Source organism: Triturus cristatus, chromosome 1_2 (assembly GCF_964204655.1).
Source record: "Triturus cristatus chromosome 1_2, aTriCri1.1, whole genome shotgun sequence".
Lineage (NCBI taxonomy): Eukaryota > Metazoa > Chordata > Amphibia > Caudata > Salamandridae > Triturus > Triturus cristatus.
Genome location: NC_140580.1, coordinates 416,202,761 through 416,230,274, shown reverse-complemented (window position 1 = coordinate 416,230,274; position 27,514 = coordinate 416,202,761). Strand labels below are relative to the sequence as shown.

Here is a 27,514-nt window from a genome sequence, read left to right as displayed (position 1 = left end):
TGTATGAAAGGCAAGTCTTTTTGTTTTTTTCCAAATGCATCTCAATAATGCATTTACAGTAAAAAAAAAATCAACATATGGCAGTCTTTTTTTACACTTCTGATGCCACATAGTGCAGCCATAGAACCTACCACATAAAGCCCCTCCACTCCCACACTGAGGAGGAAAGGTTCCAGTTCTGGGAATGCCTGGAAATATCAATCACTGTTTTTGGGGTCATATTCGAAAGACTCCAGGAAATATATGTTTTGTAAAAAAAAGTATTTGTGAGGGGCTGCTGTACTCCCTGCAGTCCCCCACAATACTTAAAAAACATGCTTGTGGTGCCCCTGCCCAGCTTGAGGCCACTACCAGCAACAACATTATTTAAATTAGCTCATGAAGGGTGTTACAGGGTGCTAATTGTTAAGCGCAGTGAATAATAAATGAGTGGTTCTACTAAAAAACGTGCAATGGAGGTTGCCTCTCCTTACGTCTGAGCAGTGCTTTCCAGAGAAGTAATTTCCAGAATTACCACATTGGTGCAAGAGCTTTAAACTTTTCTTCCCAATGGGATGCAAAGTAAATTTTGTTAACGTTACCTTTCCTGTCATGAAAACTCTGATTTCACCATTAAATTAGATTTTGAAAACTAAGGTGAAAATAGCTTTCAAATATTTTGAAAGCATTATTTTAGAATGAGATGTGAAATAAGAATTTCAATCATACTAGGCATCCCCTTCTAATTATAACCTTGAACACACACACATCAGAAAACTGCTTTTAGGCCTTAAATCACTGTGAGGACATCTAGTTCAGCTATGTAGCGTGCCACATTTTTATATATTATGCACCCTGGCTTGTGTGTGCAATTCATAAGTGATTTAATATTCCATTAAAAAGTTTCCTTACATGACATAGGCAATTTTTCCTTTCACAAGTCACTGCAGGGCTTTAAAAATTGCAGTCCAGCTAGAGAACAGTGGTATATTGTCATATACGTGGCTGGTGTAGATGCACACTGCAGCCTACATATGACATTTAGGGCTGTATTTATCAAAGTTTGTGTCGCCCTTGTGCCACCACGGTAACCCAAGGACAACACAAAACTCACATGAGATTTGCCAAGCCATGCAAAGCAACCTTGCGTGGCCCTGCAGTGCTTGGTAAATTTGCAGTAACACAAGGCAGTGCTACTTGCATTACTTGGCCCCAGAAAAACTCTCCATGGGTGGAGCATGGGTGTTCCCATGCATGCACCCAAGGAGTTTGCACATTCCCAGTTTTACCATGAGTGGTAAACCTGGGAATGCATCAAAATGCTACACTTACCCAGGGGAGGTGTAACAAAGAGAAATATCTTTATTTCTCCTTGTTTTTTCCTATTTTAAAGTCATCCATACCTTTCAATAGAGAGTGAAGGAAGAATGCTCCAAGAACTTCTACAAAGAGTTCAGATGCAGTGAATGTTTCTTTTACCTAGTGAGCACACTCCGTCTGTACTCTGACCCATATTGTATTTTTCTTCCTTTGAACCTGCTGCTTTGGCGGCAGTCCAGCAACAAGCAATTCACCCAGACAGAGTGAGACCTCAGTGGTCCAGATCAATCCATTTTTTATGTTGACTTATACCCAATTTTGTTCATCATCTAGATTGGTAACTTAAAAGTTAGGAATTCTGATACAGAGCCAATAGGTTCCACAGAAAATGAAATATTCCCATATTAGGAGACCGACATCCCTAACCCTGAACCTAAGAGGTAAACTAACTTCTTTAGATGCAGTAAAATTCTTTCCAGAACTCTGAGACCCTGTTCCTGTACTTTATAGTTTGAAGTTACACCATAATGCCAATATCCATTGTGCTTTCTTTTGCATGTTTTTCAATTCTCATTCTTTTGTAGGAATTGTGAAGACTATGGTATCAAGTTGTAGGTTATTTCAACTTTGTAGCTCATTATCTCAGTTTTATCTGGGGAACTAGCATCCTCCATTTTACAGTTTTGTTATCATAATCCAATATATATTATGGTCTGCATAGGTTTTCGAACATTGTTGAACGCTTTCAAAGATAACATAACTACCATTTCACTAAACTGTGTTTTCACTTCTGAATTATGTTGATGTTCATCAGTATTTTGTGATGGTAAACAATACATGTAATTAACAGTAGGTTCCATAATTTGAACACTAATTTTTGCATCACCATTTTCATTGTGCATCATATTTTGTTTAGTTTCTACACTACTTCTACATATATTTATATAATCTGAATACATAAAGTATAGTTTTACCAGAAATCTTGTTGTTACATTAAATTCTTTATTGCAACAGTGATGACTAGATTGTACGAGTTCTATACCACCCCTTAGTAATATACCTTAACTGCTTGTCCACGTCTACCTGGAAAGTCGAGGAGTCCGAGATGGCTAATATACTGTCAAAGAACAAAAAGTTATAGTCTTTGATGGTAGCGAACGCTTGTACTTTGTCCGATGATGCTTGATTGCCAAGCATGGGTCAGTCAAAAAGCCTAATAGTGTTTTGTGTGGTGGACAATTCATATAATTTTGCTTTAATGCAAACCAAAATATGCATTTCACTGTGAGTTGTTTAATAACTGTGATTGTGCACCTCTTTGTCAGCCTTTAATGGCATACAGAAATGAAGAGAGACAGAAATAGACAGCAAATTTGCCCTGGAAAGTTGTTGGAGGTCAGATGTTAGAAAATCGCTGTTGCTATTGTGTCGTGCGATGTACATGCTCTTGAGACTTAGATGTTTATCCTCTCGAGACTTACAACTGTAATGTATGTTCTTGCAGGATATGAATGACTACTCGCCTGTATTTGATAAGTCTATTTACTGGGGCATGGTGGCACCAGATGCAGTGAAGGGAACTATTATTGTGACCGTCTCAGCCCAGGATCAGGATCCCCCGGTAAGTCAAGAGATGCTGTAAATATATTGTGTACCCAAGAGAGGAAAATTTGTCCCCTCATAGGAGACCCATCTCTAATAACATCAGGGATTATTAAGATGGGTTCTCAAAGCTGAAGTTGTCACAGGCTCTGATACTATTCATTTGACTCACTTTAGCATTGGCTATATTTCATACGTACAATAGCAACCTTATTCATTTTTCTTTACAAATGTACAATGTTTGTGTTTTCTTTTTATAGCAGTGCAATACACCAAAGAAACTCTTTTCTGATTAAAGACGAGTTTTGAAAAGTTGCTGTGTGTCATTCGAGGACAAAGTGTTATCATGATCATTACAAAAAGTTGTGAGATTAGAATGCTGATGCATTGTTGTGATAATTACTGTGCCTACAGCAGAACCCATGTGCTGACCACAACAAGTGGAAAGATGAACAATTTCAGATAAGTTGGGACAGTCTAGTAACAGAGTTTGTATGGAGGTTAGATTTCTGTAGCTGATGCAGTCAAGGAAAGTAATTTATTGAAGACCATCACATGGAAAATATTTAAAGTACATTAAGAATTATCTAAAATAAGGACACAGGATAATATATATGTTGCCTTTAGTACTCTCCTATATGAATGTACTGGGAAAATATAACTGAGTCATGATTTCATGGTCAAAGACATAGCCTTTACCCAAAAATGTATGATTCATTTAGTCTGACTCTGATTGTGCAACCTATGCAGTTGGGAGAATTGCACCAAATAAAAATCACGACTGCAGGTCTCAACACCAAAAATGTATACAGTGAACAGAAATAAGTTAGAGAGCATAGGGATTTAGAAGCCGAAATGAAGCCAATCTGTCAAAACGATCAAGCATACTTGTCTACCTCATCAAATATCATACATAAACAATGCAAAATGACCATGGGTAAATGTTAGTATTGTACTCACATTGTGAAGTTACTCTACTTAAGCTCAAAACCAGTAGTAAATATACGGCAGGAGAGTACATACGTATCATGAATAGAGGAAATTACCATGGACCCCCAACAAATGAAAGCGACACATCTGCAAAGAAGCAAGGCACAAAACACACACCCATGGCACTGGTAAAGTCATAGTGAAGATAACGTTGAAAAGGGTACAATTGTGGTTGAAAATGCATCCAAAAAAAGTCAAATATTTGCAATACACATTTCAAACAATAATAACTTTGTTTAGGCTGGCCATTTGCCAGACATATAACATATAAATAATGTAGGAATCCCAACGTACTACAAAACACACCAACTACCTTAACTGTTGACAGTTATAAACAATTGACAGCAATGTAACATGGTTTCTTCGGGGTTTGAAGACACAATAGATAGAGTAGGTAAGACATTTCTGCATGCATATGTTCCACATTAATAAGTATTAAAGCAGCAGGTATATCGTTTGCCACCTGTAATCCACATCATCTGACACAAAGACCATCCACACCCTCTATGCGGTACCACAATGGCATACAATCCAATTAGGAAAAGGAATATTGGCAATATAGGGGCCACAACCACAAAACCATGTTCAGTGGCACATCATTAGCAACATTATTGGTGTACCTTAGAATTCTACGAAAGTTTGGAAAACAGTTGATTGACCATGGCAAATAACACAATATATCAGTCAACAAATAATATGCAGCAAAGTAGGAATGAAAATGTTGATCACTTAAATTTCAATCGTACTTATTTGCATGAAAATTCCATCTTTTTTTTCAACCGAATTATAAGGTTTGTGTATTAGTGTGAGAATCTTTTGAAACACATTAATTTCAAAATTGTGTTCACTATCAAAAAGTAACCATGGACGTCTTGGTAGTTGCGACAAGGGCACATATGGTGCCTACTCAAGCACATAGGCCAACTTTTCAGAAAATAATTCAGATATTTCTGATTAAAATCAATCAGTTGTTTATGTAACTGCAAAGATAGTACTGCAATGTGTATGTCTTACATCAATAAAATGTACTACATTGTAATAGTTTTCTGACTGGTTATCTTTTATCATACCATTAATTTATTGGTGAGCCATGTCCACCCACACCTCCCATGTCTTGCTACGCTTCATGGTAATCCCCTTTTATGCTAACAAAATAGTGTTCTGTGCTCCAACTACATTTAAAACAGGTTAATTTATATAGGCACCTTTTCTTACCTCTTGGACTTGTTTGAGAAGAGAAGGTTAGCTACAACAGAAAGGCATCACATAGCATAGTGTATCATGTGCCAGGCATCAGGCTCATTGTGTTGTAGCACATAATACGCTAATAAGTACTTGGAGGCCAACTGTCAGCTGATTAAACTCTGATGTGATCGGAATGTCAGAGGCAGATTTGTGATGTGGACAGAAGTTTGAGTTAAGGATACTGCTGCATTCAGTTGTGGAAGAGGTTAGTGAGGTAGACTAACTCATTGATCTCAAGTCTGTTGGTCAAACAAGGCAATTGCACATAGTATTGCATTCCAGCATAACCCAAGAGACACTTTGAAAATGGACTAAGATCTGTACCTGTGGCCACAATACAGGTTTTGGCCATAAGCCATGTATTGTTTAGAATACCATTACACACAGTACACATGGGAAGTGAACTCCATGCAGCCTGTTTACAGCTTTCTAAATGTTCAGCATGGATATTTAAAAGAAAAAGTTTATGATAATGTAAACTGTTATGTTATATTTGGTGGCATGTCGGAGACCATTGGTACTGCATGGGAGTTATAGTTGAATACCTCATTATAACTGAGCGATGTCCGCTGTTTCACTTAGATTTTTGAAGAGAGCCATAATGATCCTAATTTCTTTTAAATGAATGTTTATGTATTTTATAATTTGTCTGTGAATTTTGTGGTTCTGTTTCATTTGGATATATTTGAGCAGGGTGCCTGTTAAATGACTGTTACCCTGCCTTGTATGCCAATATAGTTCGGTCCGTGACAGTTCCCAGCAGACTCTGGGGTGATTACCTATACCCTGTGTCCAGCGGGGCTACAGTCAGAACCTGCTTGGCATGGCCTTCGATTGTTTTGTGTGGGCTTTCAGCGCAGGGACAGGCGATTAGCTACCCTATGCTTCCAGTTCGGAGAACGCACTGGGCACGGACTTCAGAAGATCAGTGTATCCAATGGTGCAGCAGACAATAGCTCTTGCAGGGAAATCCTTGCATTTCTCTAAATGACGCAGGTGAAAAAAGCGGAAGGTGGACAGCATCTTTACCTTTTCGACAGATGTTTGATGCCAACGTCTTCTAACCGAGACTCTGGTTAATTAAATTCTACTAGAGATGTATGATTTTAGGAAGTGGTGTTATGACATTAAAAAATTCCATATAAGTCCAAATCCTCCCCAATTATTTTAGTTACCATCTATTTCTAGGTGGCAATATTGATCTGTTACTATTACAGTTAAGTTGGGGCTTGAGTTTCCCTTCTTGTTTATTATAAATAAGAGCTGTACATTCAAGGCCCGATTTACTTTTTGTGGCATACTGTGGCGCAGAAGTCTGCTCCATATTTATGAGGCAGCACTAAGCCTCATAAATATTGTTCCCTACAGCACAGTTTTCTGCGTTAAATGGGCGTTCCATGGGTGTTGCTTCGGCTGCTACCATCCATGGCTTTTTGGCAATGCAACAGGTTTAAGAGGAATCTTAAATCTCTGGCAGCGCCAAATACGTGCGAGGCGTAAGGAAGACACAGCAAGGAGAAATAGCTTAATTTCTCCTCGTTTTTCCTTTTTCTATGCGTGCTGCAGAACACATAGAAAAAGAAAAATGCTTCTTGTGATTGTTTTTGTGCAGGAAGGTTTTCCTTCCTGGACAAAAGCAATCATCCCCTGAACACGGGTACCCTTGCACCATGGTGCAAAGGTGCCTGCATTGGCGCACGGCAGTCCATTGTGCGCCGACGTAATAGAAAAGGACAGGAATACACCGTATCTCATAGATGCAGCACATTCCTGCCCTTTTCTTTTACCATAGGGCAGCGCAGCAGGGAGGGCTGTGACGCTGCTCTATGGTAAAATCTCATAAATGAGGCCACCATGAGGCAAGGGTGCCAGCTTTGTGGGGATGATTGTTTTTGTGCAGAAAGGGAAACCTTTCTGCACAAAAACAATCATAGGAGGCTTTTTCCTCACAAATAGAAAAAGGAAAAAACTAGGAAAAATAGAGATATTTCTCATCATTGTACCTTTCTTACGCCTCCCGCGGGGAGGCATACCTTTTTGGTGCTGCCTCAGATTTACAATTTCTCGGAAATCTGGGGCAGTGTCAAAATGGCATGGGTGATGCTGGGGGCGTCCGTGGATGTTGCTGGGAACGCCCCCAGCAACACCCATTGCACACCCCTTTAATGCATGAAACTGCGTTAAAGGGAACCATATTTATGAGGCAGCATTAAGCCCAAAAAAGTGGCTTAGTACTGCCTCTTAAATATGAAGCAGGCTCCTGCGCCACAGTAGTCACAAAAATTGACGTTCTGGCTGCGCAAGGGGCCTCAGGCCCTCAGGTTTTTTTCATGCCCTTTTGTCTCATGTCTCATACATTTTACATGTTTTCCGGGTTTGTTTCACTTTTGCCTATGTATCATTTTTTTTTATTGTGCTCAGTTTCAAAACAACATGCTGCCTACACAGAAGAGTTAAAATCCCCTTTAGGGCCATGGATGCTGTCGTTCACATCATTGAAATGCAGAAAACATGGTAATTAATTTAGTCTGTGAATGCACTGGGAGCATTTGAAAGCAAGCTGTTAACAAAATGATCAGAAGTCACTGTGATGGCTGGGTGGCTCTCCCGCCACATTATGCATCTGTGTTGAAGAGAAAAAACAAAGAAACGAAATACTATTTGTGAGAAGCGAGATTTCAGGGATAGATAAAAAAAAAAGTGAAATGTAAAGGAGGGAAACTAAAAAGACAAATGCCAGGGTGAATATTGCATGGGTTTCTAGAACACAAGTCATTAAACCAAAGCTAAATGTGAAGGCCGTTAAACAGCATCATTTTATAAGAATTAACACCTGAGTGAGAAAACCTGACAGTTTAATTCTATTTCAGCACAAATTGCAGGCTTGCTTGGTGCACAGGGCACAATGCATGACGCATATTCAAATGCCGCTCACAAAAGGTAGGCGGTTCATGTTTGTTTGGTTCAGGAGAATACCTTGCTTTTTTCACGAAATTATCTCGCCGAATTAATAGTTGATTATTCATTCTGAGGTCCCTTGTGCGTTCTGTGTGTTAAGAGAGTCGACAAAAAATCATGCAGTACGCAGACGTAGCAGTCTGTATAATTTCCTCTTATCACTGTTCGGATGCATTAGAAGATCTTTAAAACCAAATCACAATAGGTAATACATCTGACGATGAGAATTTTAAAATAGAAATGAACGAATGGCTGGTATTTAATCCTAGGGGACCCATTACCAAAGCTGAGGTCCCTAGATCAAAGGCACTGTTTTGGAAAAGGGACACAGTTTGGTTTTACTGAAGGGATACAAATGCTCCTCTAATAAACATAAATCTATGGGAAAACCTATTTTCCAATAGTCTGTGTATTTCTGATTGGCATTGCCAGCATCTTCCCCAGGTGCTTGCTTGATGGGCTACTCCAGACCAAGTTTTTTTCTTTGAGTTCTGGGACTTGTACTTCTGTATTATAATGGAATAAATAAGACTAAAATTCCCAAAATTCACAGGAAAAATCTGGGCTGGAGCACCACATCAAGCAGGGACCTGGTAAATTTGGCCGTGCTGGATTGGCATGACTCATAATCTTATCAAGCTCTATGCCAAGCCTCAACCCTGGAGAGGTGGACCTACCAGAGATGAGCTATATTTTGCACCCACCAGTCCCCGATAGGGCGGTTGACAAAAGGTACAGCAGATCACAATGGAAATATATGGCATAGAGGTATTTATTTACAGCACACACCCTGTTCCCTAATACTTCTCATATTCAATTTAAATGCATGGATTTACAATTTGATCTGGTTTTCACCATTCTAGTCTACCTTATTGTTTACTTTTTGCAAACTGTGTTAAAATCTGAGATACTGGAGAGAAGGCGGTCCAGGCAGTATCGTCTGGTCAAGAAATTGTGACCCTTGAAACCCGCGCTTTTCACTTTGCAAAACACCCTCTAACATGGGAGATGATCCATGTGCAATGGAAAATCCACTCTCACAATGGAGATTTGTAATTGGTGTTGTTTTCTTGCTGCATTGCATTGTGTGAATTCTAATTATATGTGCCCCTCATTCTCTATGAAACACCTTTCTAGTCTCAAAAATTTGAACCCACTGAGGTTTTTGAATCATATATTCGGGTAAATGAAGGCAGACCAAGTTGTTGTAGTCAAGATGTGCTGATGCAAACCTATCAACAATTTGCACCTTATTAGAAAAAGTAAATGGAGGTAAAATACGTTTCAGAGTCTGTAGTTGAAAACAATACATTTTGATCACATTATTCACCTGTAAATTTATTGTTAAAACATAATCTATTTCTCCTCGCAAATTTCTTACACAGTTATACAAGGCCGGGTTGGGCCTAAAGAAGCATCCAGAACTATTGCTCTGTGTATGTCTAGAAGGGCAGGAGTCTTATCACTGATCAGTTTCAGATGGTTCAAGTTCACCCTGACCTCAACTTTGGAGAGACAGGAATAAAGCTGCAGGGCTACAGAATTGCCATATCCATTAATCTTCTGTGCAACCTGAGCATCAACTGCATAAATGAAAAATCAACAATCAAAACCACCAGACTGAATAACATAGGCAAGTGGGATCACATTAAAAGTGAAAAGCAGGGGAAAAGAATAGAGCATTGAGGCACCCTGCAGTACAAGGCTCTGGTAGTAGGAGCAAGTGCAAAGGTAACCTAGGAAAGTGTTGTACAAGCAGTATTGAAAACTGCCAAAAGATCTAAGAAAATCAAGGAGGCAGGTAGATGACTAACAGCACTGCAACAAACGTCATCCAAAACTGATACATTAGCTACCTTGGCACTAAGGCCAGGCTGAGAGTGATTTGTGAATGGTATTGGGCATGTGTTTGATCACAAAATCCTGGAGCTGGAGAAAGAACGCATGTTCCATAATTTACCAAAATAAGGGACCTAAGATATTCAGTGTCAACTGGCCTACATGTCAGTGTTAGAGTAGGTATTTTTAGAATGAGAGTCACTAAGGCATGTTTGAAACATCTGGGAAAAATAACCAAACAGAGAGGCATTCAAATGTTCTCTTCAGAGAGCAGATGCAGTCAATAGAAGAGTCTTCTTAAGTGAAGATTTCCAGGAAGGGAGTCAAAGGAAGAACCTGAAGCTTTGGAGGTACATACAATTGACTGAAAACTCTCAGCATCTAGATGTGACCAGGAGGCCAGCGAAATGAGGGGTGGTTTTCTGACCGATTGTGAGCAGGTCTTTTGGATTACTATGAAGCATAGGAGGAGGAGTTCATGTCTGCATCCAATCAAGAAAAGAGAGCATACAATATTAGAATGGCCAGCATCATTACCGCTGAACAATATTCAAACTCACACATTTGATAAAGCGGCTGCACCTGCTGGAGAGTGTAGGAAGCTGGCTCTTTACATAGTGGACCAAAAAGAAGTACACTGAGTAAAGAGTCCAGGCAAACCCCAAAGGAATTACAAATGCACAAATTACACCCCAAATCGTCTCTTTTGTGGTAGTCTGGGTGAGCAGTTAGGCATATCAGAGGGTAGTGCTTAGCATTTATTACATTCACAAAGGCAGTAAATCAGACACATATTCAAAAAAGAAATCCAACACCAATTTATAAAAATAATACATGCATTTATACAAATTTAGATACAAACATCATTAGAATTGGTTCAGTACTTTTTGAGTTATCAATTTTTACAGCTTCCAGAAATGAACACAGTGCATTATCTGGACTGGCAGTGTTATCCTAGAAGGAAAAACATGTATTGCATTCAGGCACTTTCAGTGACTTATGCGAGTGTTCTTTGGGTCTTAAGGTGTGTATAGGTGCATGGTATAAGGCCTCACAAACAAGTCACCTCGGGGGGCTCTGGGGCTTCCAGGTGCAGAGGTTTGTTGCAGCATTAGGGTGTCCCATTCACTTCAAAGGGAAAGGGTTCCATTAGAAAGAGTCTGCAAGCTGGGACTGGGGGACCAGGCCGAGGAACCCAAACAGGTGCTCGACCCTTGAGATCCTTGAGCACACAAGGACACCCTTGGTCCTCTTCTCCTCAGGCTGTGGAGCTCCGGCGCAGTGGTGTCTTTTGGGGTCAAATTCCAGTGCAGTACTGTCTCACGGTTGAAGGTAGCTTGCGGAAAGAGGCTGCAGACAGTGACTGGAAGTCCAGTATTGGCAAACCCAAGCATGGGCTTAGCTCTTGAGGGCCAGGGGAACCCATTGGCACCATCACCTCCCATAGACTCAAGCTCTGGGGCGTGGGTGCATAGGTGCTTTGAGTTTTCGGGTGGTGGCGGTCACAGACTCACGTATTTGGGCACAATTACGATGTCGTCCTGAAAGCAGTCCAACCAAATCAGTTCCAGAATGCTTTCCGAACTAATCAGGTTCTGCAAGTCCAACCAAATGATTATGATGCTTCCGGACATCGTTTGGTCGGACTCGCATTGACTTTAATGGTAGTGTTGGACTTGGCCCTTTTTACAGAGTCATCCCTAAACTTTTTGCCTTTCTCCTAGCCTTTTGTCTGACATGGTGTTGGTGGTTTTAGGACTCTGGGCACTTTAGCACTGCTGTTCAGTGTAAAGTGCGTGTGCTCTCTGTGATAAATGTGGTAAGATTGGTCTACACCTGTTTTGGCCTATTTAATTTACCTGTCAGTCCCTTGTAAAGTGGTATCTCATATACCCAGGGCTGGTAAAGTAAATGCTACTGGTGGGCTTGCAAGAAAGTGTACTGGGGCATACCCAAATAACCCTCCCACGCCTGGGTAAGGAACATCCAAAAGGAACAAAGAAACAAGGCTAAGAGGGATCAATCTCGTTTATTTTGACTCAAGAAACAATTAATTTTCTCGGTAACAACTTATTTCTTATAAGAAACTATATTCATCATAATTTATCAGGGACGAATATCTCTTGGTGAACATCAGAGCACTTCAACACAAAATATATACAAATTTGCACAAACATGAAGCAAAACAACAACCTCTATTTACAATTTCATTAAATCATATGAAATGCAAATACACATACAATTTATGTACACAACAAACTATCAAATATCAATTCCCCTAATCATGGTTCCAAATCAATGTATACTAGTTATTTATAGTAATACATTTGGAGGAAATCCTTTTTGGCATCCGAGGTGTTACTCCTCTCCTATTGTTTTATGTGTCTGCCAAACAAAGATAATTCTTGAATCAACACACTTAGTGGATTCCTCCTATGTCAAAATGTCGACGCGTTCGCGTTTCAGCCTCCAACTATTTGGCCTCTTCAGGACGGGGATAACAAGCTATCTACAAAAGTGGTATGATAAAATGACAATGAATAAATAAATAACAACAACTAATATATGTCACAAGCTGTCCCAGATTAGCCCATGCAGTGCTCGAAAGGGCCACGCGTGAAGGACTCAGCGGAAACACCTCGGATGCCAAAAAGGATCTCCTCCAAATGTATTACTATAAATAACTAGTATACATTGATTTGGAACCATGATTAGGGGAATTGATATTTGATAGTTTGTTGTGTACATAAATTGTATGTGTATTTGCATTTCATATGATTTAATGAAATTGTAAATAGAGGTTGTTGTTTTGCTTCATGTTTGTGCAAATTTGTATATATTTTGTGTTGAAGTGCTCTGATGTTCACCAAGAGATATTCGTCCCTGATAAATTATGATGAATATAGTTTCTTATAAGAAATAAGTTGTTACCGAGAAAATTAATTGTTTCTTGAGTCAAAATAAACGAGATTGATCCCTCTTAGCCTTGTTTCTTTGTTCCTACTGGTGGGCTTGCAGCGCTGATTGCGCCACTCACCAAAGTAGCCTTTCAAACCTATCCCACGCCTCTGCCATTGCACGGCCTGTGCGTGCAGTGTTACTGCCGCTGTGACGTGGCACCTAAAGTGTGTGCCATGTCCGTGACCCCCCTTTTACTACATGTCATTCACCCCTAAGGTAGGCCCTAGCTAGCCATATGGGCAGGGTGCATTGTGGGTAAAATATAGGACATGCACCTTAAGTGTGTGACATGTCCTGGGAGTGACAAACATCCATTTTTGTTTCTCACTACTGTGGGGCTGCCCTCCCATAGGAATGCATTGGGGATTCCCTGATAAGTGTTTCAGTGGTAATTCCTGATATGAGAGGCGCAGCGTGGTCAAGTTTGGTATGTTTGGAATAGTGATAATAAATGCTATGCAATGGTGTGTGCAGATTTATTATAACTATTTTAGAAATGCCAATTTTAGAAGCTAGCATTTCTGTGTGCTATGTGTCTGCCTGCCTGATGTGAATTGCATGTCTGGCTTTGAGTGACAGGGGCTGGTGAGGTGTGTGTGGCTCCAAGAGGGGCAGGGTGAGTCAGCGCTAGGATGAATGGGACATCTGCATTTGGAGTGGTGGGAGGAGAAGTCCCTGGTCCCTGAATAGGATTGTGCCTGCCCTAGTGAATGCTGGCTGCGCCCCCCTGTGGTATGTCTGATCACTAAACCCCCACCTCACAATAGGGAAGAGGAGCCTGGTAAACAGAGTGCTCCAGAACCAGTTGGGACTGATTTTCCCAAGCCCTGCGCTGTGTAGACAAAGGGGAAAAGTGGAATAAAGATAGGAGCTGTGACCCCATGAGATGGGGGTTGTTCCTGTGCTTACTTGGGCTGGGGGGAGACACTCTGCCAGGAGGAACCGCCGTGGGACCCAGCTGCAGCTTCTTGGGGGTCCCTGTGTACTGGCTTGCATGGCTGCGCCCTGCTGGGGTGACCACAGCCCCAAGGACTTTTCCTGCATGATGGAGTCCCTGCCCAGCCTTTTTCACTTCACCTGTGGGATCTTTAGTGCCTCGTGAGCACTCTACCGTCATTACCCCAAAGAAGAGGAGAGGAGCGTGTGGGTCTTGCAGTACCGAGCTGCAATTTGTTGGGAGGGAATCCCGATGCGGGGATCCCCCCATTGATGCCGTGGAGCGGGTGCCCACCCTGCATTTTTGGCATCCCGAGCAGGTGCCCACCCCGCGTTTTATGCATATTTGATTAGGGGGTGCCCACCCCACGTTTTATGCATAGTTGATTAGCGGGTAACCACCCCGCGTTTTATACCTATTTGAAGAGCGGGTGCCCACCCAGCGTTTTATGCATATTTGACGGCAGGTGCCCACCCCGCATTGCCGCTGTGTTGGCAGGTGTCCAGCCCGCACTGTGCCGCTGCTGAGAAGTCACCGCCGCGGCCCGATCCTAAAAACCAGAAGTCAGGAACTTCCGCCTTATGGTGGGCAGGGCCGCGGAACACGAGTAGGAGCATTCCGGAAGCCAGGAGAAGCCTGCCTGCGTGCAGAGCCAGTGAAGGACCAGGCAATGGGGACAGGCAGCACTGCACTGGCAGCAAGGTGGGGTTCCCGTGTGGTGAGGAGCCCCCCGCGTGCAGTCTAAGAGCTGGCCAGGAGTCCTCAGAGAGTCCCGGTGAGCGGGGGTTCCTCAATGTCTGGCGGATGCCGGGAGCAGTCCCAGAGGGGACCCAAAGAGCATGCAGAGCCCGTTGAGTGGGGCTAAGTAAAGTGTTGTCGTTGCCCTCCAGGGCACGGTGTGGCTTTCTCGAGGCACATTGTCAATGACTGAGTGGTCCCAAAGGAGAGCGGGCCACACCAACGGTGGGGGCTGTAACGGGGGCATTTGTTGGTACCCCCCCAGGCACAGATAGTGCCAGTGCCGGTTTCTTTTCCACAGCTGCGTCTCAAGCACGGGCAGCTGCAACGTGGGGGTAATTTTACTCAGAGTCCCAGAGGGGCCTAAGGGGCACAGTTGTCTTCAGCTGCCCCGCCTGACAGTGGTGAGCTGCGACATTTTGGGGCATTTTTGTCGATGAGAAAAGGGGTGAGAAGTACCCCAGGCCCCAGCACAGTGCACACTTTGTGTTTGCTGCTGAGGCAGCCAGGGGGCCCTTTGCGAGGCCCCCCTCAGAGCCCTGACATAGGGCATTGGAGCCCTAGAAAAAACAGTTGGCCTGGGGTCATTTGTGGGTGTTGTCAGGGCGCAAGGCCCATGCCAGTGCTACTATGGTGCACTGCTGCTTTCATGCCTAAGATGTGTCCTGTCTAATGTAATGCCTCATGTGATTCATGCCCTATGATTACTGCGCAATGGGTTTATGCTGATGAGGTTTGGACCTAATGTGGATATGCCTAATGTCATGTTATGATATTTTGGGATGGTGTCTAATGCTAATGTGATATTGCTTCGGTCATTATAGTACTGGTAGTTACTGGTCGTGTTTTGCATTTACTTACCTGATCTGATGGTTCTGACAGTGGCCCAATTGGTCTGGTCCTGTGTATATTCCCCTGTGAATATTGCCTAGTGCCAGTTGGCACAGTGTAAATGTGTGATTATGTTTCTAATGTGTTTATGATAATACAAAGGCTATTTTTAATATAACCTTGTTTGGAGTTCCTTTTGTAGTGTGCCTAGTGTGTTGCTGCTGTGTGCCTCTGGGATAAGCCTGACTGCTCGTGCCAAGCTACCAAGGGGGTGAGCAGGGGTTATCATCAGTGTGTAACTCCCTTGCCCTGACTTGAGTGGTGGTTTCTGCCTGGCTTAGGCGCAAGCCCTTGCCAACCAGAAATCCCATTTCTAACAGGGAGCTTGTGTTCCGAACGAGGACACAGGCTCCCATGGACAAAAGGGGTGGTTGGGGAAAAGCTTGCAACCTGTGGTAGGCACACCATGGAATGGGTACCCCCACGGGCCGGATTCAGAGGGCCCGGGTGAAAAGGAACCCTGCTAAAGGCACCCAAATTCAGACTACGACAGCCGATCCATGTTGGCACAACCAAATTGAAAAAGGCTGTCTGAATCTGACATCCTAATCTCTCGGCTGGAAACGCAGTCTGTAGACCGCTACGATTTGGCTCCGAACCGCTTGGTTACTGCCAATGCCTTTCGGAACCGAGTCAGACACTTCGAATGCTTTCCAGCCATCATATTCGGTTGTTGGGAAACATGTCCGAGTCGTTCGGAAAGGTGGGTTCCGAATCGGATTCGACCGAAACGGATGGCGCTAGGAGCCTTTCCTGATGACATTGTAACCGACCCCTTTGTCTTTGTTTTGCAGAAGAGGGGCAAACAGGACAGCTGGGACACTCACAAAGTGCTTCTAACTCTCCCTGAAGTGCCTTGACATGCAGATTGGCCTTCCTCAGTGGTAGTGTCCGGACTGGGCACAACAAGCCTTGACTGCTGCAAAGGGTCCAGCACCCAGGTATTGGTCCTGTGTGGCTCCAGTTGGTCCTGGTATCCTCCCAGTCACTGGAGAGACAGACCTGTCCTTTATCAGAATGAGGTATTTCTATTGTGGAGCTGCTGCTTTGGGCTGGCTGAGGGGGCTCCAACTTGGTGGACCGCACCTTGCACCTTTGGTGCTTCAGGCTGCAAGGCAGTAGTTCCTCGACTCCAAGGGAGTTTCTTAAAGCAATTGGCAAAGCACTGGCAGCCCTCCAGGTTTCTTGGACACTGCACAGAGGTGGAATGAGTCCGCTTCTTCCACGATTCGTGGGGGCAGCAGCCAGGCTGGCAGGGTTGGTGCCAAGTTAGTTGTTGCTCCTCGGTTCTCCTGACAGGACTCTTCTTTTTAAAATCCTTCTCTTGATCCATTGGAATCTGAAGATGTGGTATCAGGGGGTCCCCTAAATACTCAAGTTGGAGGTGTTAAAGGGAGTGAGGGGTAGTAGGCAATTGGCTACTTGCCCCTGTTGCCACTATGCCCCTATCTGGCCACTTCCTGTAGGAAGTGGGTATAACCCTGTCCCCGATTCCCTAAGTTTGCTAACATAAAGATGACTAACTCTGAAAAGATGTGTTCACCTCATTTTATACTACTTTAGGGGTGGTACCAGCGTGTGGGTGGGCCTGTGTACCTGACCAGCTAATTTTCCCTACTGTTCATGTGCTAAAGGGTTCTGGACAAAGGGATCAGCTTCCTCTCCTATGAGGGAAGCCAGACTCGCATTTCAAAGGCGGTAGCTTCTTTGAAGCTTACCTGCCTTGGAATGCTATTCAGCAGATCATCCTGTGGGAGGGGTTGTGATCCCCCTCTTCCAGAGCAGGGTTTGTTTTTGACCGCTTGAGAGCAAAGGCTTTCACTCTTGGGTGACATGGCACACATGTGAGTTATGTGTAGTTTTCACTCATGGTTTGCACAATGTCATGCAGACTGCACTGACAGTCTGTGTGGAATTTGTATGTGGGCCTCTTAGGATGCTGCAGTCCTAAGTGACTCTCTTTAATACCCCTGCCCTAGGTGCCTGAAGTACAATTTACTAGGGACTTATAGGGGTGCTAAAGTCCTTACACAATTGTAGCACAATTAGACTTTACCTTGTTTTAAGGAAGGAGCACGGGCACTGAGGTCTGTTTAGAAAATCATAATCTAGTAGCTAAAAAGAAAAGGGGGCAAAACGTGGGGGAGTAACTGCAACAAGAGCCCTGTTCCCTACAGTCATCCAAAAAGAAGAGTTGCATCAGTGTCTAGTGGATCACTCATACTGGCACTCCATTCATCTAATAGGATTTAGCCTTATAACTACTTGAAAGGACTTTTGGCTGAGGTGCAAGATCACCCATAGCATGAACACAACAGTAGGGGAACAAAGTTGTCTTATGGAGCGAGTGTGCAAAAGGCTAGAGCAGTACACAAAGATTTATATGGAAACTGGTGATGGATGTACTATTCCAGACTTAGGCTCACATAAATATGGAGCTCAATGTCTTTCATTGCATTACACGCATGCTGATATTCAAATAAGAAGCATGACACTGTGAAGCACTAATACCTGTTGCCAAAAATGTGAACTACCAGACACAATATTTTGAAGTAACTAAATACATTTGCACATGAAAGAGTCCAATAGATGTGTCATCTTCTAAAGGAGTCAGGGGCCACCTGAACTGAACAATTGCCCAACCAAGGACATAATGGCACCCAACACTGCAGAACAGAGAGGAGCTGCTAGCATAGCAATACGCAGGATGCCACAGACACCTTTTGTTATATGGAGTTATTTTACATTTAATTGGGCTCCACGCCCACCATGAAAACAGATAATTGACAATTCATCTTGAAAATATGAGCTGTCTCCCATATGGATGCTGATCTGCATCCCCACTGAATGCTACATTCACCTCTAAATTGGGTATAGGCTTTGTAATCCCTATGGAGAAAAAAGGCAAACTAACTTTCTTAATACAATACTTTCCTAAAGTATGTAGTTAGTAATGTGACAGACATGCCACCATTACAAGAATCATGATCCTTGTAATAGGATAGTCATATCTAGTTTCCATGATATAATGCAATTCTTCACTACGTTATTATAAGAAAACCTCTTTATTTCATGTTTAATAAAGTAAGAAAGAAACAAAATATACATGATGGTGTTAAGGTGACAGTTGCATCTAGCTCCAACTATGGTATTTGCATAATAGTCCTTGCTAACCCATTACAATAAAAAAATATTTTATTGCCTACTTGTTAAACTGAGAATAATAAATAGTGTTTTGTTTCCACCAGGCTTTTTTATTTTTTTAAATCTTTTTTTAAATTTGTGTCCTCATTACACAAACTTTCTTGCTGGTATAGCTCTCACCCCTCGATAGATAGGAGGGGTAGAAAAGCATGTCCCTGCAAAGAATGCTGCTGTTTCTACATTCATCTCCCTCCCGTAAATACAAGAACGTAGGGGAGCCGGGACCTCCAGCATACATGCCTTAATCATTGGACCCACTTAGCTGTTGTGTCCAAACTACATACGCTGCCCAGACCGTCACAAGCAATATCAGACTGGCTCAAATAGTTGATAATTCTGAGGCAATCAACAGTGAATGTGGGATTTTCAGATGTCCAAAGTCTGCATATCTTGCGCCTTGCCAACAAAATCACATAAAAAACTAATTTTGTTCTGACGGGATTCGATCATAAACATGCTCCTGAATACAGCCCAAAGAATATAAGTCGAGGGCTTACCTCTATCCATCGACCAATCACTTTCTCTATAAAGTTACATACCGACTTCCAGAAGGAGGCGATCTTTGGTCACTGCATGAACATATGCAGGTTATCTGCTGGTGAGGGGAACAATCTTTACAACGCAACTTTTACAACGCACTACCATTACAACGAAACTGTTACAACGCGAGTGCATTGACAACGCAGGACATTACAACGCAAGTCTTTACATCGACTTGCACTAGATGGCGTGCTAACATTAAAAATAGTGTAGTTTACTATCCCAACACCTTCCCTACTGTTACGTGGACTGGAGTTGGAATAGTAAATTACACTTTTTTAATGTTAGCACGCCATCTAGTGCAAGTCGATGTAAAGACTTGCGTTGTAGTGTCCTGCGTTGTCAATGCGCTCGCGTTGTAAAACTTTCGTTGTAACAGCATGCGTTGTAACAGCATGCGTTGTAACGTCATACATCCGCTGGTGAGCGCATACATTTTGGACATGCATATATATTCCCAGTCATTCTTGAGAGCCTGGCCGAAGACCAATAAACCCTATAGGTGGTAAACAGGTGATTTCTCCTAAGTGAGGTGGGTTTCACCACTGCTTGCAGTATGGAGAAGGAAACTTGCATTAAGTCTCCCTCCTCATATCCCTCTTCCCACAGAATGGAGATGTCTGACAAGCTCTTATCATCTGCCTCCAAGAAGGCCCAATACCAGATTGAAAATTCCTTTTTTAGTGGGCCAATTCTCATTGCCTGTTCTAACCATGGCTCATCTTTTTCTTCAATCCACTATTGGGCGGCCCACCAAGAGCGTAGCTGGTAATATTCAAACCTTGTTAGTTGCCCCATAGTACAGTTGCTTAAGACATCCCAACCCACTAAACTGGATCGCATTCTGCGATATGCCCAGTAGTTTAGCCCTGCGGTCTAAGCTGGATTATCAAACAGTAAGGGGAGCCGGGGGAATCCCAAATCAGTGCCAAGAATGAATAATATGGTATACCTAACCTCCTTCGAAAATATACCCATTTTTTTAAGGCCCTTTTCAAGACCTTTAACCTCACCTTTTTGAAATATTTTGGATCCCCATACTGGCACTGTCCCTGACTTAGATCTCCAAGCAATGCCTCAAAGAGCCTCCCCATTGGTGAGCAGTCCGGTTTGTTTGCTAACACAAAGAAATTCCTAAAATGGAAAGCATAACAATATGTAAACCAATTCGGGAGAACCAGTCCACCTACCTCCAGCCTTCTCCTCAGTTTTTTCCTTGTTATCCTGGGTCCTTTTGATGCGCAAAGAAAACTGCCTATTTTTCTCCGGAGCTTAGCTATATCTTCTCTCCGAAATGTCAATAGTATGGAGCTTAAAAACGTTTATATACGTTCACCTTATACTCTGATACCTTGCCGAAGCTCTGTGCCTTTGCCATCAGGATCGGAATTGCAGCCTGTGGGTTGATGGTATAAAGGATCAGATCATCTACATACAAAGCTAATTTCGCCCACTAACCCTGATTTCTGAAAAGGAATTATAGTGGGATCTGCTCCAATGTGTTGTGCAAAGCACTCGATATATAGAGCAAAAAGTAGTGGAGACAGGGGACATCCCTGTCTCGTACCTCTAGTCATGTGAAACCAATCGGAAAGGTCACCATTAACCCAACACCCTAGCTTTAAGGAGGCGATAGAGGTCCTGCACAGCCGTCACTATATTATGTGGAAATCCAAAACTCTTGAGAGTGTGCCAGAGAAATACCCAGTGCACTTGATCGAAGGCCTTTGCTGCATCTACAGCCACTACAGTTAAAGGCAATTTCTGAGCCCCCGCCATACCGATCACTCCCATCATCAAGTATGTAATCTCATTTAGCTGTGTCCCTGGAATAAAACCTCTCTGATCGGAATGTACAATGCCCTCAATGACCTGCACTACCCTTGAAGCTACTATCCCTGAAAAGATCTTATAGTCCGTATTCAAGAGTGATATTGGACTGTAGGAATCTGCTGTTGTAGGGTCTTTATTTGATTTCAAAATTTAAACCACTGTTGCCTCTGAACAAGATAAGGGTGCACCCTCACCCCTTATATAGATTGCGTTGAATATATATCTTTCAGGTATGAAATTAGTTTATCTATAATTTGGGTATAGAGCTCTACTGGGCGGCCATCAGGCCTAGCCATTTTCCCAGCGGTCATTTTCCTGCATTGTGCCCTAATTTCCTCCTCAGTAATCACTGCCTCTAAAATCCCCATCTGCTCACTCATTCGTTGCAGGAGCTCCGTCCCCCTTAACCAGGCCTCTATGCATTCTTTCCTTGGTTGTACACCCTCTCTATATAGGCTGCACATATACTTCCAGACTTCCCACCTGATATCCGCCCTGGTATTTAAGAGCACCCTAGTCTCTAGATTCATCAAGTTCGGTATCAAGTTCCTGGCCCTATCCGTCTTAGCCTTCCATGCCAAAAATGAGCTACACTTTTTACCATACGAGAAGTGCTGAAGCTTACTAACTTTCCATTGTGCCTGTATTCTTTTATCTAACTGAGCTTCATATTCCGCCTGCAAGTCTTCCAGTTCCCTTCAGAGGGCTGATATCCAGGTGGTTAACTCAAGCGAGGCCTTCTGGAGTTCGCATTCTTTGGTCTTGCTTTCTGTAATTATCTCTTCATCTTTCTACCGCTCTGCAAGTTCCTTGCCTGTCATAATGGAGCTTACTACTGCCTGTATATCTGCTTTGAATGCATCCCAGACTATTTGTAATCTAGCAGAGCCCCTATTATGATGGAAGAAGTCAGCTGTCTTATCCGCCAGATCTAATACCACCCCCTCTTCTAACAAAATAGTCCTATCCAAAGTCCACCTTCTGTGCCCCAGTTGTTGATGATGATTTAAAGACAGGACCACTGGCGAATGATCAGAGAGAACTGCGGGGGCATGGGAAACAGCCTCAACCTCGCCATACAGTTGCTGGTGCACCAAAAAGCAATCAATCAATCACTCAATGAATCAATCAGAACATTTGTAAAGCGCACTGCTCACTCGTGAGGGTCGCAAGGTGCTGGGGAAGGGGTGCTGCTACTGCTCAAATAGCCAGGTCATGAGAAGTCTTCTGAAGGTTAGCAGGTCCTGGGTCTGCCGTAGGAGGATGGGGAGGGTGTTCCAGGTCTTGGCGGTGAGGTGGGAGAACGATCTGCCGCCGGAGGGCGCTCTTCGGACGCGGGGGATGGTGGCGAGGGCGAGGTTGGCGGAGCGGAGGTGGTGGTTGTGGGTGTAGAAGATGAGTCGACTGTTGAGGTATACTGGTCCGGTGTTGTGGAGTGCCTTGTGTGCGTGGGTGTGGAGCTTGAAGGTGATCCTCTTGTTGACAGGGAGCCAGTGCAGGTCTCTCAGGTGGGGTGTGATGTGGCTGCGGTGAGGGATGTCGAGGATCAGGCATGCAGAGGTGTATTGAATGCGTTGAAGTCGTTTCAGAAGATTGGCCGAGACTCCTGCTTAGAGGGCGTTTCCGTAGTCCAACCTGCTGCTGACGAGGGACTGGGTGCCCGTTCTTCTTGTTTCGGTGGGGATCGACCTGTAGATCTTGCGGAGCATGCAGAGGGTGTTGAAGCAGGAGGACGAGACGGCGTTGACCTGTTTTGTCATGGAGAGGGTAGAGGCGATGGCCATAGTTTTTTGCTGTAGAATGTATACCCCTTATCTGTCCCTGGTCTCGTGCGCCATATTTCTACTAGATTAAATTCATTCATCATGTTTTTTAAACTGGCAAATGTCTTGGGGGAGCTAACATATTTTTCTTTAGATCCAGCTCCTTATTTAGAACTATGTTAAAGTCCCCACCAAGTATAATTGGCGCTGTGGTCTCCAAAAGGCAAGATTACAGCTTTATTAAAGCATCTGGAGTGTCATTATTAGGCCCATAATACATTGCACATGCTACCGACTTTCCCTGGATCCCTATGCTAGCCACCAGCTACCTACCAGAAGTATCGGACTCATACTTGAATAGCCTTATTCCTGAATTGTTTCTGATGACTATAGCTACTCCTCTAGTGGAACCTCTCTGATCTGAGGATACTACATCCTGTACCCATCGTAGCTTATTAAAACTGGACTCGCACTCCTTTTGTTCCAAGTAGCTTTCCTGAAGCAATATAATGTGCACCCTGCTATTCTTAAGATATTCTGCCACCAGAGCTAACTTCTTCCTTGACCTCAAATCATTGACATTCCATGATACGAACAGAGCTCTGTTGATCTTGTTCATGTTTAACTCTCCATACCATATAGCTAATATGCATTTTCTGCAGGCACTACTGTCCAGACATCCTGCGCTGCTAGAACCCTGGAGTAGTCTTAAATTGATTACAAGTTATTGAGATGAGGACATATTTTTTTCTTTTTTTTCCCATGCTCCCACCACCCTGTGTACCCCTTCCCCCCTCCCACCTGAGGAGCCCCCTTTCCTATCCGTAGGCAAAAGAGTCCGCCCTTCACGACCCCCCCCTCCTGAAGAGAGATATTTAAAAGTGCACTAGACCAAAATGAAAACCCAATCGGACTGGCTACTTCTATAAATCTTCAAATAGTATTTGATATTGCTAAATCACCACAACTAGTGATGGACCATTACAAGCTAGAGCTAGATGTAGCGACCGAGGCTCCCTCCATCTGCGCTAAAAGGGAATCCACCTCCTCTGCATTACTGATGTTATGCATCTTATTTCTCCACATGATTTTTAACATTGCCGGAAACTTCATCTGGACCTGAGCTCCTTTACCACACAGGTCATTCATCCTGGATTTTAACTCCCATTGCCTCTGCACAGTCCTCTTCCCTATGTCCGATCTCACATAATAGTTAAAGTCCTCGAACTTCAAGGATCTCTCCTTCAGTGTGCACCCCAGAACCAGTTCTTTAACTTCATATGTGAGGAGGTTGCTGAGAATTTTCCTGGGAGTTTCCTATTGGGGTTTAATTTAAAAGGATCTCTATGCACCCTTTGGATTTCATTCTCAAAGTCTATATCCGGCCAGTCTTGTAATATCCCCTCTCTTAATAGCTTAGAGATAAAGCCCTTTATATCTCCTTTTTCTGTGCCTTCCGTAATATTAAAGACCCTCAAATTATTGCACCTAGACTGCGTTTCGAGTCGTTCCAGGTTGTCTTGCAGTGTTTTGTTTTGTGACTCTATGACCTCTATGTCCCGGAAAACTGAGTCATTACTGCTGACTGGACTTTCACCTCGCCTTCTAGGGTTGCAGTTCGTTGTGCAATACTGTCCAGCTTTTCTTCCAACACCACACACTTTTCATGGATCCCTCCTCGGCTGACCTCTGAGATCTCAAATTTCTTAAGAATGCCCTGCCTCAGATTCAGTATAATGTTTTTCAACTGATTCTCAGCCATCTCCTCACCCCTGGGACTAGCCTCCAACAGACTCAGACTCAGACTCCCCTCAATGGGTATCTCTGTAGTATCTTGAATTTGTTCTGGGCTGACACCCTCCTGACCTCCATCCACCAAGTTATCTAATGGAGAAAAGATATTGCTGAGTGGGACTGCTGGTGGTCTTTCCACCAACAATCTAGCCTGTGTTTGACTTACTCCGCCCTCCCAGCAGGAACTGCAGCCCTTGTCTGCTCCATGATTTTAAAGTAGGAATTGAGTGAGAGTGAGGGTTTAGGAAATGAGCTCACCTCTTTTGGCCCACACCGTCTTGGTCTCCCCACTACTTTCCCCAATTTTCTAGTTGGTAACACAGTAATCACCTTACAGACAGCCCAGCTCTCACTCCCTTTGCTTTCTTCTCAGGATCTGAACTTAACTGATACCTGTTCCTTACTTGTACTCGTTGTGTATCAGCTGGGATATCGCTCTTTTCCAGTGCCCCTCCTTGCTCCAGTATCTGTACTTGTAATTCCAACTTCTGCCTCCTCCAGTAGTCCCTTAGAAGTGAAAAGTACCAGTGTACGTGGGTCTCTTTCCATCAGTACCTGTTTTTGCAAAGGTTGTACGCCCTTCTCCCTCACTTTCTTCTGACTCCAAGAGCCAAAGTCCTCCAACTGCAGGAAGCTATTGTTAAACTCCTGTGTCTCCCGTGTCTCCTCCTTGAGGTGCTGCTGTTTGCCAGTGGGTCATCGCACAGTGCTGACTCTGCCTGCTCTGACCCGGAGGCCAGCAGGCGCTGTCGCAGCCCGGGAGTGCTGCCAGAGAGTCGACGCCCAGCTCCAAACAACCCGATGCTGTCTTGCGTCAGGTCCCATCTGCCATGAGGCACCAGAGCGAGGAACAGCAAGGAAGTTTTGCCCCCTATGCCGCAATCCTCAAAGCACAGAAACGAAAGCACAAACGCAGAAAATTGCATCAACCACTACTACACACCGTCCGGTCCGGTAAAAATCATGTTATTCAGCCCGCGTCTCTCTTCGCTCCGGGAGCTCCCGCGACTAACGTCAGCCCGCTGCCATGTTCCCCCCAATGTGGTTTCCACCAGACTTGATATGAAACACTTATGGTCAATGCTTTCTTTTAATCTTACATATTTTTCGAATGTCATTGGGATAGACAAACCTTAGGTCAGCCATTGAGGGAAGGCAGCAGTATGTCACTGGTCACAGAGTGGGATGGTGTTAGTTGGACTTGCTGACCCCACCCTACTCTGTGACAAGATGTCAGTGATTAACAATCGCCCTTGGCACTTCAGGGATCAAAACTGAAGAGCATGGTCTGAGGCAATCAGTGATGATCCTCCTCATACCGAGGGGCAGGGCCTTGAGGCACTTTTGCCAGGATGAGGAGGTCAATCCTACAGGGCTGTGAAATCCTCAGCCTATCAAAGGTCAACTGAGGTAGCCAGGAGCCTGCACATTTAGGGCATTTCTAGCTGCTGGCAGCCCGACCTGAACAAGAAGAGTGTCTGTCAGGCTGATCTTTGATTGGCATTCCAAATAAACCCTTTAATCATATTCATTGATTCCTTGTCCTCACTGTGGAGTCACATAGACTTCACATGTTAAATTGTATTGTTGATGCTTTCTCCCTGTCAATGCTTCATGTCAGATAAAAAGATTCATCAAATCTATTGAGTACAATCTTCGACAACTTGACTGAGTCACCCCTTTAGTAAGGCCCAGGAGGTTCCAGCACTCAACCCGACAGACACTCTTGTTCTCTGGAAAAAGGTGAGGGGCGTGGGCTCTCTGCTCTTATGGACGGGCCGCGGATGAGGGAGGCTGCAATTTATTATACAAATGGTCTGGGCAAGTAGTCTGAGTATAATGCTTATTTTATGATGGAGCAACTGGAAACATTAAGCAGCTTTAAACAATGTTGTTTCTCTCAAAATAACCTTTTTCATTTAGGCTAAAGCTTTTACAGAAAGGCATATTTCTTGGTTCACTGAAAGGCATTAATATTTTGTTTAGGAAAATAGTTCACTTCTGAAAATTCCACGTTATCTGTTTCAGATGTGTTGGCTCATGAGTGCTTTAATGCTTCAACTACAAATTGTCACTTTATGAGGTCAGTCAAGGTTCCTGACATTGCAGAAACCAAGTGAAATTTAAGACTGAAATAAAGCATCTCTTGGAAGGTGTTTTGAAGTAGACATGCCATTGAAGTATCCTGCGTGCTAAGTAAAATATAGTTGTTGGCCTCCTGGTTCATGATTGGCTCTACTGACTAGTTGCTTTAATATGGGAGGACATGACATTAGGTAGCAAAGAAAATAGGCCAGGGGAAAGAGGGAAGGATTCTGAGATGAAATACTAAGGTGCTGAGTAATGAGACCAACTCATCTGTTCCATTTTTAAATATCGATGTTAAAAATATCGATGAAGAAAATATTGATGTAAAAATATCGATAACAAAAATATCGACTCCCTATACTTAAACAGGTAAGTATAATAATATCAACACAAAAATATCGATGTAAAAAATATAGAAGTAAAAAATATCGACTTTAAAAAATAACATAACTTAAATAAAATTAATTAAATAATATTAATATTATTAACAAAATAAATTAAATGTAATATATATTTTAACTAATTATAACAAATAAACTTTAATTTAATAAATATACATATAAACAAATGTGTACATATACATACATTTACTTAAATACATTTTATTAACTATTATCTTTATTTCATTTATAAACATTTTTAATTATATAAAAATAAAATATACACATATATAAATAATTTAATGATATTTTTGCAATCGATATTACTTAGCTGTCAGCCGATATTCTTGTCAACTATATTTTTGTTGTTGATATTTCTTCCCCACGATGTTTGTGCGGCGATATTTATGTCCCACGATATTTCTCCGTCGATATTCCTGCTCTGCAACCAA

At 43.1% G+C, this 27,514-nt stretch overlaps 1 protein-coding gene across 1 annotated transcript in view; it reads left to right on the top strand.

The window, feature by feature from the left end:
* PCDH15 (protocadherin related 15) overlaps nt 1-27,514 on the top strand; it is a 2,378,624-nt gene that overhangs the window by 1,734,562 nt on the left and 616,548 nt on the right. Inside the window, exon 21 of the mRNA XM_085614969.1 lies at nt 2,804-2,920. Within this exon, the coding sequence (XP_085471095.1) occupies nt 2,804-2,920 (117 nt within the window). The remainder of the gene's footprint in view (nt 1-2,803; nt 2,921-27,514) is intronic.